The following is a 16,726-nucleotide window of genomic DNA, read 5'->3' on the forward strand; positions in this document are numbered from 1 at the left end:
TCAAATAGCCTGCCCACACCAACCCCTGCAATACACTTGTTAAGTTTGAGTGTTGAAAATACCACCACAAAAACCACAATGCTTCGGTCCTCCATTAGTCAGATGTTGGGGCCGCTGTATTCCTTTTTAAATTTGTTTTAAGTATGTGAGTATCACTAGCAAGGCGAGCATTTTTTGCTCCACACTAATAGCTCCTAAGAAGGTGCTGGTGATCTGCCTCTTGATCCGCTGCAGCCTTTGCCTGTTAGAGTGGTAGTTCCAGTTTTTTGACCCAGCAACAGGGAAGGAACAGGCATATGTCTCGAAGGCAGGATAGTGAGTGGCGTGGAGGGGAACTTATGGTTGGTGCTGTTCCCATGTGTCTGCTCGCCTTGTCCTTCCAGGTCAGTGTTTTTCAAACTTTTTTTCCGGGGACCCATTTTTACCAACCGGCCAATCTTCGGGACCCAATCCAGCTGACTTTCACGACCCATTCCGGCCGACTTTCACGACCCATTCCGGCCGACTTTCGCGACCCACGCCGGCCGACCTTCGTGGCCTACGCCGGCTGACCTGCGTGACCCACCATTTTCTCTTACCTTGTTTGCTGCTGACAAAAATGGAGGAAATGGTTTTGGGTCCCTTTGGCCCTCGTATACGCTCCTCCAATGGAACCTGTTGGATGAAGGTGAAGCCTTCCGGTGTCGGAAAGTATGGTGTCTCCATCTGTCCAAAGTTCTGCATTTTTTTCCTGTAAAATGTTATCAAATAAAACCCCCCCCTGAACATGTAAAAAAAATAAATAAATAAAATGAATAAAATAAAATGAATAAAACCCTCCCGAACTTGTAATAAAAATAGCTGCGACTGTTTAAAAAAAAGCATCCGCTCTGTGCGTGCGTGCCTGATCACCGGCGCACATGCGCAGTGCTGCCACATTTTGTTTACCTATTCGCGGCCATTTCGAAGGCAGCTTGCAGCCGGCATTATTAAAAGCCAGCTGCTGCGGCTGTTGCGCGCAGATTTGCGCAATCGGGAGCGCCGCGACAGACGGCGCCGCGACCCTCCCGATATCCGCCTGCGACCCACCCGCGAGTCGCGCCCCCGAGTTTGACAATGCCTGTTCTACGTGGTAAGATTGTGGGCTTGGAAGGTGATGTTTGTGTCTTGTAGCTGTCTAGAGGAATTGTGTTTGTTTTTACTCAGGAATCCTCCAAGCTGCGAGGTCACCAATTGGATACTCTCTATGACTACACGCAGACTTGTACCAAACAGCTACTATTCATGAATGATCAACAGGAAAAGATTGTGCGGCAGGACTGGAGCGACAAGATGATGGAGCCAGAGGAAGCTCGCAGGCAATACGAGGTGAGTGGGAACTCAGACCTACAAACATAAAACCTTTGTTCAGCACTCCTATTTTAAATGGCTTGGCGTTGGTGAAACAAAACAGAGATACGAATGTGACATTTCTAGCCTTTGATTTACAGTCAACCATCTTGAAATGCGTTCTATTTATATGTTACGTTACTTTTTCGTACTTTCACTGTTAAAATATCTTGTTTAAATCGAAGAATAAGATTGAGATAGACAGATGGGTTTGCTTTGTTTAAAACTATCTTGGAATTTCCTATGTCATTCCTGTTCAGACAGTGTTTGTTGCAGATTAAATCTCTCACTTTCCTCAACATGTTGGACAAGACTTGCGAGGACATATGGTCCTCTGTTCTGATCACATGGGATTTGAGTACAGGAGTAGAGATGTCTTACTGTAATAGTATAGAGCCTTGGCGAGACCATACCTAGACAAACCTTTACAGTTTTGGTCTTCTTATCCGAGGAAGGATATATTTGCCACAGGGGAGCGTAATGGAGATCTACCAGGTGAATCCCTGGGATGGCAGGATTGTCTTCTGAGGACAGATTATCATAGATTATCATAGATTATCATAGAATTTACAGTGCAGAAGGAGGCCATTCGGCCCATCGAGTCTGTACTGGCTCTTGGAAAGAGCACCCTACCCAAGGTCATCACCGCCACCCTTTCCCCATAACCCAGTAACCCCACCCAACACTAAGGGCAATTTTGGACACTAAGGGCAATTTATCATGGCCAATCCACCTAACCTGCACATCTTTGGACTGTGGGAGGAAACCGGAGAACCCGGAGGAAACCCACGCACACACAGGGAGGACGTGCAGACTCCGCACAGACAGTGACCCAATCTGGAATCGAACCTGGGACCCTGGAGCTGTGAAGCAATTGTGCTATCCACAAGGCTACCGTGCTGCCCGATTGGGGAGACTAGGCCTGTATTCTCAGGAGTTTTGAAGAATGAGAGGTGATCTCATTGAAACGTACAAAATTCTCACAGGACCTGACGGGGGATAAATGTAAATAGGCTGTTTCCCTTGGCTGGTGTGTCTAGAACCAGTGGGCACAGTCTCAGAATAAGGGACTGAGATTTAGGACTGAGGTCAGAAGAAATTCCTTCACACAGAGGGTGGTGAATCTTTGGAATTCTCTACTCCAGACGGTTGTGGAGTCTCAGTCATTGAGCGTGTTCAAGACTGAAAACGGCTGGGGCGGCACGGTGGCGCAGTGGTTTGCACTGCTGCCTCATGGCGCTGAGGACCCGGGTTTGATCCCAGCCCCGGGTCATTGTCCGTGCGGAGTTTGCACATTCTCCATGTGCATGCGTGAGTCTCACCCCACAACCCATAGATTTGCAGGGTAGGTGGATTGGCCATGCTAAAATTGCCCTTTAATTGGAAAAAAAGAGAATTGGGTACTCTAAATTTATTTTTAAAAAGAGTGAAATCGGTAGATTTCTGAATACTAATGACATCAAGGGATATGGAGATAGTGCGGGAAAATGGCATTGATCATTTTGAATGGTGAGGTAGGTTCGATGGGCTGAATGGCCTACTCCTATGTTATCATTCTGAAAGGTTCAGTGTCTCCCTTCACAGATGCTGCTGAATATATGCACTATTTAACTTATAATACTTTGTTCTATTTACCTCTAGAGCTTTAAAGAAAATGGGCTGTTGGATGAGGAAGCAGCTATTAATAGAATCCAGGATGATGGGGAGAGATTGATGAAGCTGAAACATCCAGGCAGTGCAGCAATTGAGGTACAAATCAATGACTGATTACATTTTAGAGACGTATTGATCCCGAACTGATCAAATATTAGGGAGGTACAAATCAGTTCTGATGACAATGAAGGGTGAAGCAAACAAGGCAATGAACCATGATAAACTATTCAAACTGAACCAGTCTAAATCAATTAACCTGAGGCGGTCCAAACCAATCAAATCTGAGTGTAATATCTTGAGGCAGAGTTGGTTTGCTGGGTACACAGATTGAGATATTTACAGGCTTGGTGCTATCTTACGACCCAGCACTAGCACCGAGTACCTCCACCTCCCCAGTTGATTGGCAAGGAGAAAGGGCAACCGCTCCAATTACCCACCGTGCCATTTTAAACCAATTAATCTGAACCACTCTAAACCAATCAACCTGAACTAGTCCAAAACCAATCAACCTGATCCAGTCCAAACCAATCAACCTGAACTAGTCCAAAACCAACCAACCTGAACCAGTCCAAACCAATCAACCAGAACCAGTCCAAACCAATCAACCTGAACCATTCCAAACCAACCAACCTGAACCAGTACAAACCAAGCAACCTGAACCAGTCCAAACCAATCAACCTGAACCAGTCCAAACCAATCAACCTGAACCATTCCAAACCAACCAACCTGAACCAGTACAAACCAATCAACCTGAACCAGTCCAAACCAATCAACCTGAACCAGTCCAAACCAACCAAACTGAACCAGTCCAAACCAATCAACCTGAACATTTCCAAACCGACCAACATGAACCTGTACAAACCAAGCAACCTGAACCTGTCCAAACCAATCAATCTGAACTAGTCTAAAGAGATCAACCTGAACCATTCCAAACCAATCAACCTGAACCATTCCAAACCAACCAACCTGAACCAGTCCAAACTAATGGACCTGAACATTTCCAAACCAATCAACCTGAACCAGTCCAAACCAATCAACTTGAACCATTCCAAACCAATCAACCTGAACCATTCCAAACCAACCATCCTGAACCAGTCCAAACTAATCAACCTGAACCACTCCAAATTAATCAACCTGAACCAGTCCAAACCAATCAACCTGAACCTGTACAAACCAATCAACCTGAACCAGTCCAAACTAATCAACCTGAACCTGTACAAACCAACCAACCTGAACCAGTCCAAACCAATCAACCTGAACCTGTACAAACCAACCAACCTGAACCAGTCCAAACTAATCAACCTGAACCTGTACAAACCAACCAACCTGAACCTGTACAAACCAATCAACCTGAACCATTCCAAACCAACCAACCTGAACCAGTCCAAACTAATCAACCTGAACCTGTACAAACCAAGCAACCTGAACCAGTCCAAACCAATCAACCTGAACCAGTCCAAACCAATCAATCTGAACTAGTCTAAATAGATCATCCTGAACCAGTCCAAACCAATCAACCTGAACCATTTCAAACCAATCAACCTGAACCATTTGAAACCAATAAACCTGAACTAGTCCAAACCAACCATCCTGAACCATTCCAAACCAACCAACCTGAACCAGTCCAAACCAATCAACCTGAACCAGTCCAAACCAATCAACCTGAACCATTCCAAACCAACCAAACTGAACCAGTCCAAACCAATCAACCTGAACCAGTCCAAACCAATCAACCTGAACATTTCCAAACCGACCAACTTGAACCTGTACAAACCAAGCAACATGATACAGTCCAAACCAATCAATCTGAACTAGTCTAAATAGATCAACCTGAACCATTCCTAACCAATCAACCTGAACCATTCCAAAACAACCAACCTGAACCAGTCCAAACTAATCAACCTGAACCTGTAGAAACCAAGCAACCTGAACCATTCCAAACCAATCAACCTGAACCAGTCCAAACCAATCAACCTGAACCAGTCCAAACTAATCAACCTGAACCTGTAGAAACCAAGCAACCTGAACCAGTACAAACCAAGCAACCTGAACCATTCCAAACCAACCAACCTGAACCAGTCCAAACTAATCAACCTGAACCTGTACAAACCAAGCAACCTGAACCATTCCAAACCAATCAACCTGAACCAGTCCAAACCAATCAACCTGAACCAGTCCAAACTAATCAACGTGAACCTGTACAAACCAAGCAACCTGAACCAGTCCAAACCAATCAATCTGAACTAGTCTAAATAGATCAACCTGAACCATTCCAAACCAATCAACCTGAACATTTCCAAACCAACCAACCTGAACCTGTACAAACCAAGCAACCTGAACCAGTCCAAACCAATCAATCTGAACTAGTCTAAATAGATCAACCTGAACCATTCCAAACCAATCAACCTGAATCATTTCAAACCAACCAACCTGAACCAGTCCTAACTAATCAACCTGAACCTGTAGAAACCAACCAACCTGAACATTTCCAAACCAAGCAACCTGAACCAGTCCAAACCAATCAACCTGAACCAGTCCAAACCAATCAACCTGAACCACTCCAAACCAGGCTGTACAATCTTTTGTACCTCCTTCGCTTCACTTGGGCTTTCCTTGCCCACTCTAACAAACCCCACTGTCTTATCCTGTTTTACCATACCAGCCTTCCCAGTGCTTTTCTTCAACGACCAACACTGTGAATTTACACGGCCTAGTTTATTACAGTGAAAGCATTTGAAACTTTTCATGTACCTTCCACCCTCATGGATTTCTGTTTTAATCTGAGGTACACACCCCTTATTATCTCCCATCAGGTCACCTTTACCTTTACCACTTGAGTATTTCTCATGTCCCCAGTTTCTATCCCTCACAGGCTGAAACTGATGTCAGAAACCAAGCTTTGATTTATAAACTAATTCATAATCATCTGCCATTTCGGCTGCTAACCTCGCAGTTTTAACCCTCTGCTGTTCCACATGAGTTCTCACTACATCAGGAATTGAATTTTTAAACTCCTCCAAAAGCATAATTTCTTTGAGAGTTTCATACGTTTGGTCTATTTTCAAAGCCCTTATCCACCTGTCAAAAGTACTCCGTTTGAGCCTTTCAAACTCCATGTATGTTTGACCAAATTCTTTCCTTAAATTTTTAAACCTTTGTCTGTAGGCTTCAGGCACTAGTTCATATGCACCTAAGATGGATTTTTTCACCTCCTCATACACCCCAGATACCTCCTCCAATAGTGATGCAAACACTTCACCAGCCCTACCTACCAGCTTTGTTTGAATCAGTAATGCCTACATGTCCTGTGGCTATTTCATTTGTTTAGCCACTTTTTCAAATGAAATGAAAAAGGCTTCTACCTCCTTCTCATCAAACCTTGGCAATGCTTAGACATATTTAAATAGATTCCCACCAAGTCTTCGACTATGACGCTCTTTCTCACTATCCTCATTACTATCATCCAACTGTACGTTTCCCTTTATGTCTGCCAATTTTAACTGACTGTCATGTTTCATGGCCATTTTCTGAAGTTCAAACTCTCTCTCTTTATCCTTTTCCCTGATCTATATCTCCCTTTCTCTTTCTTTTTGTTCTGCTAGGGCTATTCTTTCTTTTCTCCTTTCTTCTCTCTCCTTTTCCTTTTCCTCTCTATCTCTTTCTTTTTCCTCTCTCTTTCTTTTTCCTCTCTCTCTCTTTCATATTCAAGCTGCTTTAATTCTTTCTCATGTTCCATTTGTTTAATTTGTAACTGAATTTTTGCCACTTCCAATGAGTCAAACTGTATCTCAGGCAATTTTAAATGCTTAGCCACCGCGATAATTACCTCTTTTCGCATTTTGTCAGATAATGTTAAATGCAATGTTTTTGCCAAATCTAAGTCTGCTTTTAGTCTCTGTCCGTAAGGTACTGCGTGTGACCGTCTCCACCCCCAAAAACTTCAGAGCCTCTGAAAGAGCTATTGTCCACAACACACTCCCCACTTAAACTGGAATCTGAAAAGCAACCACAATATGCTCACCCCTCACTGTCTTTAAGTTCACTAAGCCAATCCAATAGATAGATTTTTATCCTCCACAAGCCCCCAATTTGTTATGGGCCAGGGTTTAGAGAACCCCAAAATGTATCATGGAGTTCACCTGACCCACAACTTTTAGTAGATTGTGGTATGGGGAGCACACGGCACACTCTACAGGTGTGGTACAGCAGAAATGGAAAAGTATTTTTTAAAGCAAAACAATGTTTATTCTATGAACTCAAGTTAACCTTTTAAAACATACAGTGAACATCTTAGCAACCATGAATTCAAATACAACCCCCAATGAATACAACTCTAAGTAATTCTTAATTTCCTTTTAACATCCATAAGACTTAAAAAACCTTTTAACAGAAGCACATCAGGCTTACATTCATTACTGAGAACAGTTATAACTTTGAATTCACCAAATGATCAAGAGATAGTCTTTACATGGCAGAGAGAACAACATTACACATTTGGTGGCTGACTGCAGCACCAACACTGAAAAACCAAAAAAACACAGGCACACCCAAGCTTTTCTCAAAGTGAAACTAAAAGCTGACAGACAGCCCAGCTCCACCCACACTCTGACATCACTGCAGTAATAAACATCCATTTCTTAAAGGTACCCACTACAGTTATTCTATAAAAAACACCCATTTCTTAAAGGTACTCTCAGATGACATTAATCAGTATCCAATGATTGCTTTTTTTTGATTAATCCAAAAAATTCTGGATTTCTTGTTTTTTGGTCAGTTTGCTGTGAGAGAATTCTTGCACAGAAACTCTCGAGTGCAGAATGGAAGCCATTCAGCCCATCAGATCTGCACTGACCCTTTGAAAGAACACCTTACCTAGGCCCACTCCCCCACCCTGTCCCATAACCCCACCTAACTGGCACATCTTTGGACACTATGGGGAAATGTAGCATAGTCAATCCAACTAACCTGCACATCTTTGGATTGTGGGATGAAACCGGAGCACCCGATGGAAACCCACGCAGACACGGGGTGAACATACAAACTCCACACAGTCAGTCACCCAAGGTTGGAATGGAACCTGGGTCCCTGGCGCTGTGAGGCACCAGTGCTAACCACTATGCCACCATGTCATCCTAAGTTTACTGAAATTCTCAGGGAATGTCCAACAGGGGAAGCGATAGTGGAGGGTCAGGCATTGGTAAGGTTGCACCATGGCTGGATAGACCATTTGGTCATTTTCTGTCCTTCGTCATCAGTTTATGCCTGGTGACGCTCTTTACTCTCAACGTTCAAACTGCTTTGATGAAGAAATGTGATGTTTTGAGCATTTTGTTTTGTTAAGTAATGGTCAGGAGGTATACAGCTGCGAGGTGACCTTCAGCTCTGCTCCGTTGTCTTGTCCTCATGGTGGTCACCCAAACTGCCTATGTAGTTGCACAGAGAATGTAACATGTAATGGAACTGTTATTTCAGGCCCACAAGGATGCAGTTAAGAATGAATGGCAGCAGTTTCTGAACCTCTGTATCTGCCAGGAGGCACACCTGAAAAACGTGGAGGATTACAAAAAGGTAAAAAATAACTGGTTGACACCAAGAAGGTCTCAACCCAATCCCTGAGTTGGTGTGAATGGCTGATCTTGGAGAGGAGCAGAACGCTGGGGCTCCAGCAACCCAGAGGGATGGAGGAGAAAAATCTTTGTTGAAATGTGTGTATCGACGTGGGTTAGGTGAGAACAGGAATTGTTGGTTAAGGGGGTCCAGGGATACGGAAAAAAGGTGGGGAAAATTTCATGAAATGCAGATCAGTTATGATCCAATTGATTGCTGGAGCAGGCCTGAGGTGAGGGGCTGAATGGCATCCTCCTTTTCTGAAGTTCCTATAAATAAATTGATAATTTGTGCCTGCATGACAGGTATGCTGAAAGAATCTTTTAGTTTTAATTGTGTTAAAAAATATAATGTTGCTTTTTAGAAACACTTCAGCCATTCTGAGTTCTGGTGGTGTCTGTTGAAGTAAATAGAACAGTATAATGATTGGGGGGATAAAAAGCCAAGAACATCCCTGACAATTGACACACAAACAGAACCAGGTGAAGATGCATTCCAGTGGTGCTCACGCTGCTTTCTCCCACTTACCTTTGATTTATTTGCTCAGCAGACCATTTGCTGAATTGCAATCTCGCAGCTGAATGAGGAGGGGGGGGGCAGGGGGGAGGAGGGAGGAGTGATGGGGAGGAGGGGAGGATGGGTGGGGGAGGAGGGGAGAGAGGGAGAGGAGGGGTGGGGAAGGGAGTGGGGGAGGAGGGGGGAGAGGGGGAGGAGGTGTGGGGAGGGGGGAGAGGGGCAGGAGGGGTGGGGAGGGGGGAGAGGGGAGGGGGAGGAGGGGTGGGGAAGGGAGTGGGGGAGGGGGAGGAGAGGGGAAAGAGGGATGGGGAGGGGGGAAGAGGGGTGGGGAGGGGGCTAGGAGGGGTGGGGAAGAGAGTGGGTGAGGAGGGGGGAGAGGGGGGAGGAGGGTTGGGGAGGGGGGGAGCGGGGGGGGGGGGGGTGGAGGAGGGGGGGGAGGGGGGTGCAAGGGAGAATTGCAGGCGTTCAGCTTCACTGCGTGTCAAAGTACTGCCACAGTCTCTGAAAAGGCGAACCTGCTTCACAGACACACACCCACTCCTTACAGAATGTACAGCCAGGCTGCTGAGAATTTAGGAACAAGATTTTAAAAAGACATTCAGCCTTCCAGGAAAGGAATTGAGAAAGGAGAGTTAATGGACTTATTGTGTCTTCTCATGAGCTACGAGATTTAAAATGCTGCTTTTTTTTCACCCCTTCTCGCATTATACCCTTCCCTTGTTATTGTGTCATTAATTATTAAACACAATTATGGAGAAAAAACTCCTTTTAGCTTTTATTTAAGCAGGTGTACACCACACCCAGCCAGAAAGGCTCTTGCACAATAGGGAGTAACCCAACATCTGAATTACTTTAGGAGAGGGACAGGAATACAGTATTTTATTGTTACTCCGTCTTGAGGAAGTATCACAAACACTGGTTTGGTGAGTTTTGTTCTAGTTTATTTAACTATTTATAATCACTCATTCACCCCAGTGCTCATCGACCAGTCCAGCCAACACCTCCATTTTAAATTCCCATCTCGATTTTCAAAACCATCCGTATCCTAGTTCCTCCCTATATCTGTAATCGTCTCCAACTTTGTGATATCTCCGTTCCTCCAATCCTGGTCTCATGTGCATCCCCAATTTTGACTGTGTCACCAATGGTGGCTGCGCCTTCCGGCACTAAATTCTGGAATACCACCCCTGCACCTATCTGTCTCTCTCTCTCTCTACGTATTTCAGGTGTTCCATAAAAACCACCTCTTGGTCACCTATCTTAATATCTCCTTATGTGGCTCAGTTTTTGATCACCCAGTGAAGTGCCTTGGGGCATTTTCCTTCATTAGAGGCACTATATAGATTCAGTTATTTAAGTAAAGCTGCTGATCACAGAAATAATTTCTCTCTCTCACCCCTCTCCCTTCCTTGGGGTTTATTTCCTCTCCACAGTTCCAGTACGATGCCGAGACTCTTGCTCAGTCCATTAAAAAACACAATTCTGAGCTGGACAACAAGTACTTGAAGTACAACAAGGACAGCCCTCGGGCCGTGTCAGATCTGCTTCACCAGCTTGAGGTGAGTATTAATATGCAGAATTTCAACGGATTAAATCGTTTTCTCATCAAACCCACCCAGGTGCCATCGTGCAAACACTGTTGGGCCAGATTATATGAAGAATGCACAGAGGGTTGCCAACTCTCCCGGATGTCCTGGGGTCTCTGGAATTAACAATTAAACTCATGGACACATCTGTGACCAACTAGCGAGAAAAATCATAGCTTTAAAAAATAGTGTGCTTTTATGAAATCACAGAATGGTTCTCTGTCACACAGTCTCCAGTCACTCACTCACTCAGATGCCAGCAGGCTTCATCCCCGGGCACCTCTGCTCCCGGCACCTCGGCTCCCTGGGCCCTGTGTCCTGGCACCTCAGCTCCCTGGGCCCTGCGTCCTGGCACCTCTGCTCCCTGGATCCTGCGTCCTGGCACCTCGGCTCCCTGGGCCCTGCGTCCTGGCACCACCGCTCTTTGAGCCCTGCACCCTGGCACCACCGCTCCCTGGGCTCTGCTCCCTGGGCCCTGCGTCCAGGCACCTCGGCTCTCTGGGCCCTGCGCCTTGGCACCTTGGCTCCCTGGGCCCTGCGCCCAGGCACCTCCATTCCCAGGGCCCCGCAACATAACATCTCTGATCCCCGGCCACCTAACTCACCACCACTGGTGTTCGCTGCTCCTCCAATCACAGATTGCTTCTCTCCCAGGTTTGCTGCTGATAGGCTCGCTAGTGAGTCAGTCAGCAGGAAACATGGGAATAAAAGACCTGTGATTGGAGGAGCAGCTCCATGAGATTCTTCCACTGGGCGGCAGGGTAGAACAGTGGGTTAGCACTGTTGCTTCACAGCACCAAGGTCCCAGATTCCGGATTGGGTCACTGTCTGTGCAGAGTCTGCATGTTCTCCCTGTGACTGCGTGGCTTTCCTCCGGGTGCTCCGGGTGCTCCCACAAGTCCTCAAAGACGTGTTGTTAGGTGAATTGGACATTCTGAATTCTCCCTCAGTGTACTCAAACAGGCACCAGAGTGTGCCGACTAGGGGCTTTTCACAGTAACTTCATTGCAGTGTTAATGTAAGCCTACTTGTGACAATAAAGATTATTATTATAACTTACCTGTTTGACCGGCATTCTGACCAGCCACTGTCTCCAGGGGCCATATAGAAAGGCATTGAGGGCCATATTCGGCCCTTGGGTCACACGTTGGACAAACCTATGCTCATCCAATTGCCTTTTGAAAGCCACTGTTGAACCTGCATTTACCACATTCTGAGGCAGTGCATTTCCAAAATTTAATAATAAATTTGGAGTACCCAATTCATTATTTTTTCCAATTAACGGGCAATTTAGTCTGCCCAATCCATCTAATCTGCACATCTTTTTGGGTTGCGGGGGTGAGAACCACGCATTCACGGGGCAAATGTGCAAACTGCAGACGGACACTGACCCGGGGACGGGATTGAACCTGGGTCCTTGGCGTCATGAGGCACCAATGATAACCAGTGCACCACCGTGCTGCCCTGTGCATTACCGATTTTAACTACTCACTCAATGTAAAGGTTTCTTCTCTTATCGTTTCTGTTCCTTTTGTGAATCATTTTGAATTGGTGTCCTCCAGTTTTCAACCTTTCCACCAATGGAAGCAGTTTCACCTGTCTATTCTGACTTGCGCCCCCCCCCCCCCCCCCCCCCCCCCCCCATGATTTGAACTTCTCTATCAAATCTTCCCTCAATCTTCTCTCTCCAACAATCCCAGCTTCTCCGAGCTACTCACAGAATGGGCGGCACGGTGGCACAGTGGTTAGCACTGCTGCATCACAGCACCAGAGACCCGGGTTCGATTCCGACCTTAGGTGACCGTGTGGAGTTTGCTCATCCTCCCCGGGAGAATATGTGGGCTCCCTCCGGGTGCTCCGGTTTCCTCCCACAGACCAAAGATCTGCAGGTTATGTGGATTGGCCGTGCTAAAGTGCCCCTAGGTGGAGTTACAGGGATAGGGTGGGGGATTGGGCCGAGGTAGGGTACTCGTTCGGAGGGTTGATGGGTCGAATTACTTTGTTCTGCACTGTAGGGATTCAATGATTCGATGATTCTCTGGAACCCTTCTCATAATTTTTGAATGCTTTTGCTTATTAATTAGTTAAAAAAATTACAGATGGGCTACATACGGCTGTTTGACTGGGTGAAGTTGTTGGAAATGAGAGACCACCTGATTGAATATCTTCAACTGGAGCTGACAGACCTAATAAATAGTCACGGATTAGAAGCCACTGCAGAGATCTGATGGATATTAGTCATACGCAACAGAATTCTAGGTCAAAGAACATTGTAAAATACAAAAGCAAAATCGTGCAGATACTGGAAATCTGAAAAAAACACATGCTGGAAATACTCAGCAGGTCAGGCAGAATGTTGACTGAAAATTGTTCAACGAACTGGAGAAAACAATTGCAAGTTTAGTTACTGTGACTCTTCTGACCACCAGTGGCCCTGATTCTTGTATTGACAATTGAACCACATCAGTGTGAATAATCACCATCAGATAATCCCCAGGTTATTCAAAGAGTGAGTGATATAACAGATATCTAATGGGCACTGCGAATGAATGCTGGTAATCATGTTTCAAATTCCCAATTCAACTGTAAATTTAACCGAGTCCTTTAGAGAACCGTCACCTCCAATTATTTGACCAAATTCTAATGTACCCCCCACCCCAGTCTATGGTTTCATTGAATTCCCACGCTCTACACTCCTGTTCAGATGGATTACACAGGATTACATAGGATACACAGCACAGGAACAGGCCACCTAGACATTTATGCTTCACTTGAGTCTCCTCTCATGTTTTCTTTGCAAAATCTACTATTGTAACCATCTAGTCCCTTCTCGTTCAAATCCTTGTTTTAATAAGGACCCGGGAAGTTCATACCGAGTAAAGCGTCGTATGATAATACAGGAATAATGATAATCTGCTACCTCACAGCCCCAGGGATCCGCATTCAATTCCAGCCTCGGGTGACTGTTTGTGTGGAGTTTTCACTTTCTCCCCATGTCTGACTAGGTTTCCTTTGAGTGCTCCGATTTCCTCCCACAGTCCAAAGAACAAAGAACAATACATCCCAGGAACAGGCCCTTCGGCCCTCCAACCCTGTACCGGTCATGATGCCAGCCTTGGCCTCAGCACTTCCTTGTGCCGTATCCCTCTATACCCATTCTATCCATGTATTTGTCAAGATGCCTTTTGAATGCCATTAATGTATCTGTTTCCACTACATCCACAACAACAGCACGTTCCAGCCACTCACCACCCTCTGCGTAAAAAATCTGCCTCGCACATCTCCTCTAAACTTTGCCCCGCAGGCTTTAAACCTATGCCCCGTGGTGACTGACTCCTCCACCCTGGGGAAGAGTGGCTGCCCATCCATTCTATCCATGCCCCTCATAACCTTGGAGACCTCTATTAGGTCACCCCTCAACCTCCATCGTTCTAATGAAAACAGTCCGAGTCTATTCAGCCTCTCCGCATAGCTGACACCCACCAGACCAGGCAACATCCTGGTAAACCTCCTCTGCACCCTCTCCAAAGCCTCCACACCCTTCTGGTTGTGTGGCGACCAGAATTGTGCGAAATATTCCAAGTACGGCCTTACCAAGATTCTATACAATTTAGCATGACTTGCCAGTTTTTAAACTCAATGCCCCGTCCAGTGAAGGCAAGCATTCTGTATGCTTTTTGACTACCATGTCCACTTGTGTTGCCACTTTCTAAGATCTGTGGACCTGCGCGCCAATTAATGTGCAGGTTAGGTGGATTGGCCATGATAAATTGCCCCTTAGTGTCCAAAAGGTTCAGTGGGGTTACTGGGTTACGGTGATTGGGTGGAGGTGTGGGCTTAAGTAGGGTGCTCTTTCCATAGACTTGAAATTTCTATGTTCTCTGAAAATATCAACAAAGTTTTATTTATACAAACAATACATACACTACCCAGTAGATCTCTACCAGGTTCCTCCTGGTCGATGCCTAACTGGTTATATATATAACCAGTGGTTATATAATGTGTATATATAATCAATGTATATTGGTTACATATACCAATGTATACTGGTTATATACATTGGGGAATTGAAATACCCCGCCCTAGAGGGGGAGCTCGTACTCTGCAAAGAGCACGGGGAAGACAAGATTTTCCACAATGTAGATGAGTGCGGGATATTATACCTGTCTTCCTTGTTTCTATATGCATCTATACCATTCACTCCAAACTCTCCCTGTGGTAGCAACTTCCACATTCTCACTGAGTGAAGGAACCTCTTCTGAATTCTGTATTAGATTTCTTGGTGACTATCTTACACTGATGGCCTCACGTTGTGCTCTTCCTTCAAAAGGAAGCATTCTCTCTGTATCCACTCGGTTCTAATTATAAATATTAAAGAATTCCCAGATTCCACTTTCTTGTTTAACTGGATTCTCTTTTTCCCACTTCTTTCTGTCTCACAGAGTGACGAGAGGAATGTCATCCAGATGGACAAAGACATCAATGATTTGAAGAGGCGAAGCCAACAGATAGCTCCACTGAAAGCCAGGCGCACCCCGGTCTCCAAACCCATTGTGGTGGATGCGCTGTGTGACTGGGATGATGGACAGGTGAGGAAGAGAAAGACAACAAACAAGCATGGTAGCACAGTGGGTAGCACAGTTGCCTCACAGCTCCAGGGTCCCAGGTTCGATTCCCGGTTTGGGTCACTGTCTGTGCGGGGACTGCACGTTCTCCCTGTGTCTGCGTGGGTTTCCTCCGGGTGCTCCGGTTTCCTCCCACATGTCCCGAAAGATGTGCTGTTAGGTAATCTGGACATTCTGAATTCTCTCGCAGTGTACCCGAACAGGCGCCGGAATGTGGTGACTAGGAGCTTTTCACAGTAACTTCATTGCCGTGTTAATGTAAGCCTACTTGTGACAATAAATTATTATTATTATTACTAAAGCAATAGATTTCCGTTAAAGTTGGTTACCTTCTAAATCTAAGGTTGGAATCGTAAGGATTTCCTCAGACGTATTTCAAATTAAAAACACAGGAACAAGAGCATCTCCTTGTTCCACTATTCAATAGGTCATGGTTGGCCTGTTTCTTAGATCCACTTATGTGCTGTAGCCCTATATCCCCTCGTACTCCTCCCCAACAAAAATGTATTAATCTCAGTCTTGAGACTATCAATTGACCCCTGGAATCAGCAGGTTTTTGATGCATAGTTTTCTAGATTTCCAAAGCCTTTGTGTGAAGAACTGCTATCTGATTTCATTTAGCTCTAATTTTCAGGTTTTCCCATCCCTCCCAAATGCATGAGATCATGAGACATGGGAAAAGAGGTAGGCCATTCAGCCCTATGAGCCTACCTCACCATTCAATGATGGATCTTACTGTAGCCTTCCTGATCTTCCTGCCTGCCCCATAACCTTTGACTCCTTTGTCGATCAAAAATCTGTCCAATGGAGCCTTAAATATTTCCAGTGACCCAACATCCACTAGTCTCTGTGGAAGAATTCCAAAGATTAACAACCCTCTGAGAGAAGAAATTCTTTCTCGTCTCTGTCTCGAATGGGAGACCCCACAGCTCTAGATTCATCAACGGGCGAAACGTCTCAGCCGTTACCCTGTTAAACCCACTCAGAATCCTACACATTTCAATGAAATCATCTCTCACTCTTCGAAACTCCAATGAGTTTTCCTCATAAGACATCACCTTCAACCCAGGAATCAGCCTAGTGAACCCTCCCTGAACGTGTGATGCACATATGTCCCTCCTTAAGTAGGGGACCAAAACTATACATAATAGTTCAGGTACAGTCTCACCAAGTCCGGTAGCAAGACATACTCCATCTCCTTTTGAAATAAAGCCCAAAATTCCATCTGCCTTCCTAATTACTTGGTGTACCTGCATGCTGATTTTGCGATTTATGTACAAGGCCACCCAGATCCCTCTGTACCACAGAATTCTCAATCTCTCTCCATTTAAATAATATTCTGTGTTTCCTGTCTGCCTGCCAAAGTAGGCA

General features: G+C 45.4%; 1 protein-coding gene across 1 annotated transcript in view; it reads left to right on the forward strand.

The window, feature by feature from the left end:
- evpla (envoplakin a) overlaps positions 1–16,726 on the forward strand; it is a 178,380-nt gene that overhangs the window by 81,200 nt on the left and 80,454 nt on the right. The window contains exons 7-11 of the mRNA XM_072482997.1: positions 1,186–1,347; positions 3,010–3,117; positions 8,494–8,589; positions 10,578–10,703; positions 15,173–15,319. Of these exons, the coding sequence (XP_072339098.1) occupies positions 1,186–1,347; positions 3,010–3,117; positions 8,494–8,589; positions 10,578–10,703; positions 15,173–15,319 (639 nt within the window). The remainder of the gene's footprint in view (positions 1–1,185; positions 1,348–3,009; positions 3,118–8,493; positions 8,590–10,577; positions 10,704–15,172; positions 15,320–16,726) is intronic.

This window comes from Scyliorhinus torazame, chromosome 18, assembly GCF_047496885.1.
Source record: "Scyliorhinus torazame isolate Kashiwa2021f chromosome 18, sScyTor2.1, whole genome shotgun sequence".
Classification (NCBI taxonomy): domain Eukaryota; kingdom Metazoa; phylum Chordata; class Chondrichthyes; order Carcharhiniformes; family Scyliorhinidae; genus Scyliorhinus; species Scyliorhinus torazame.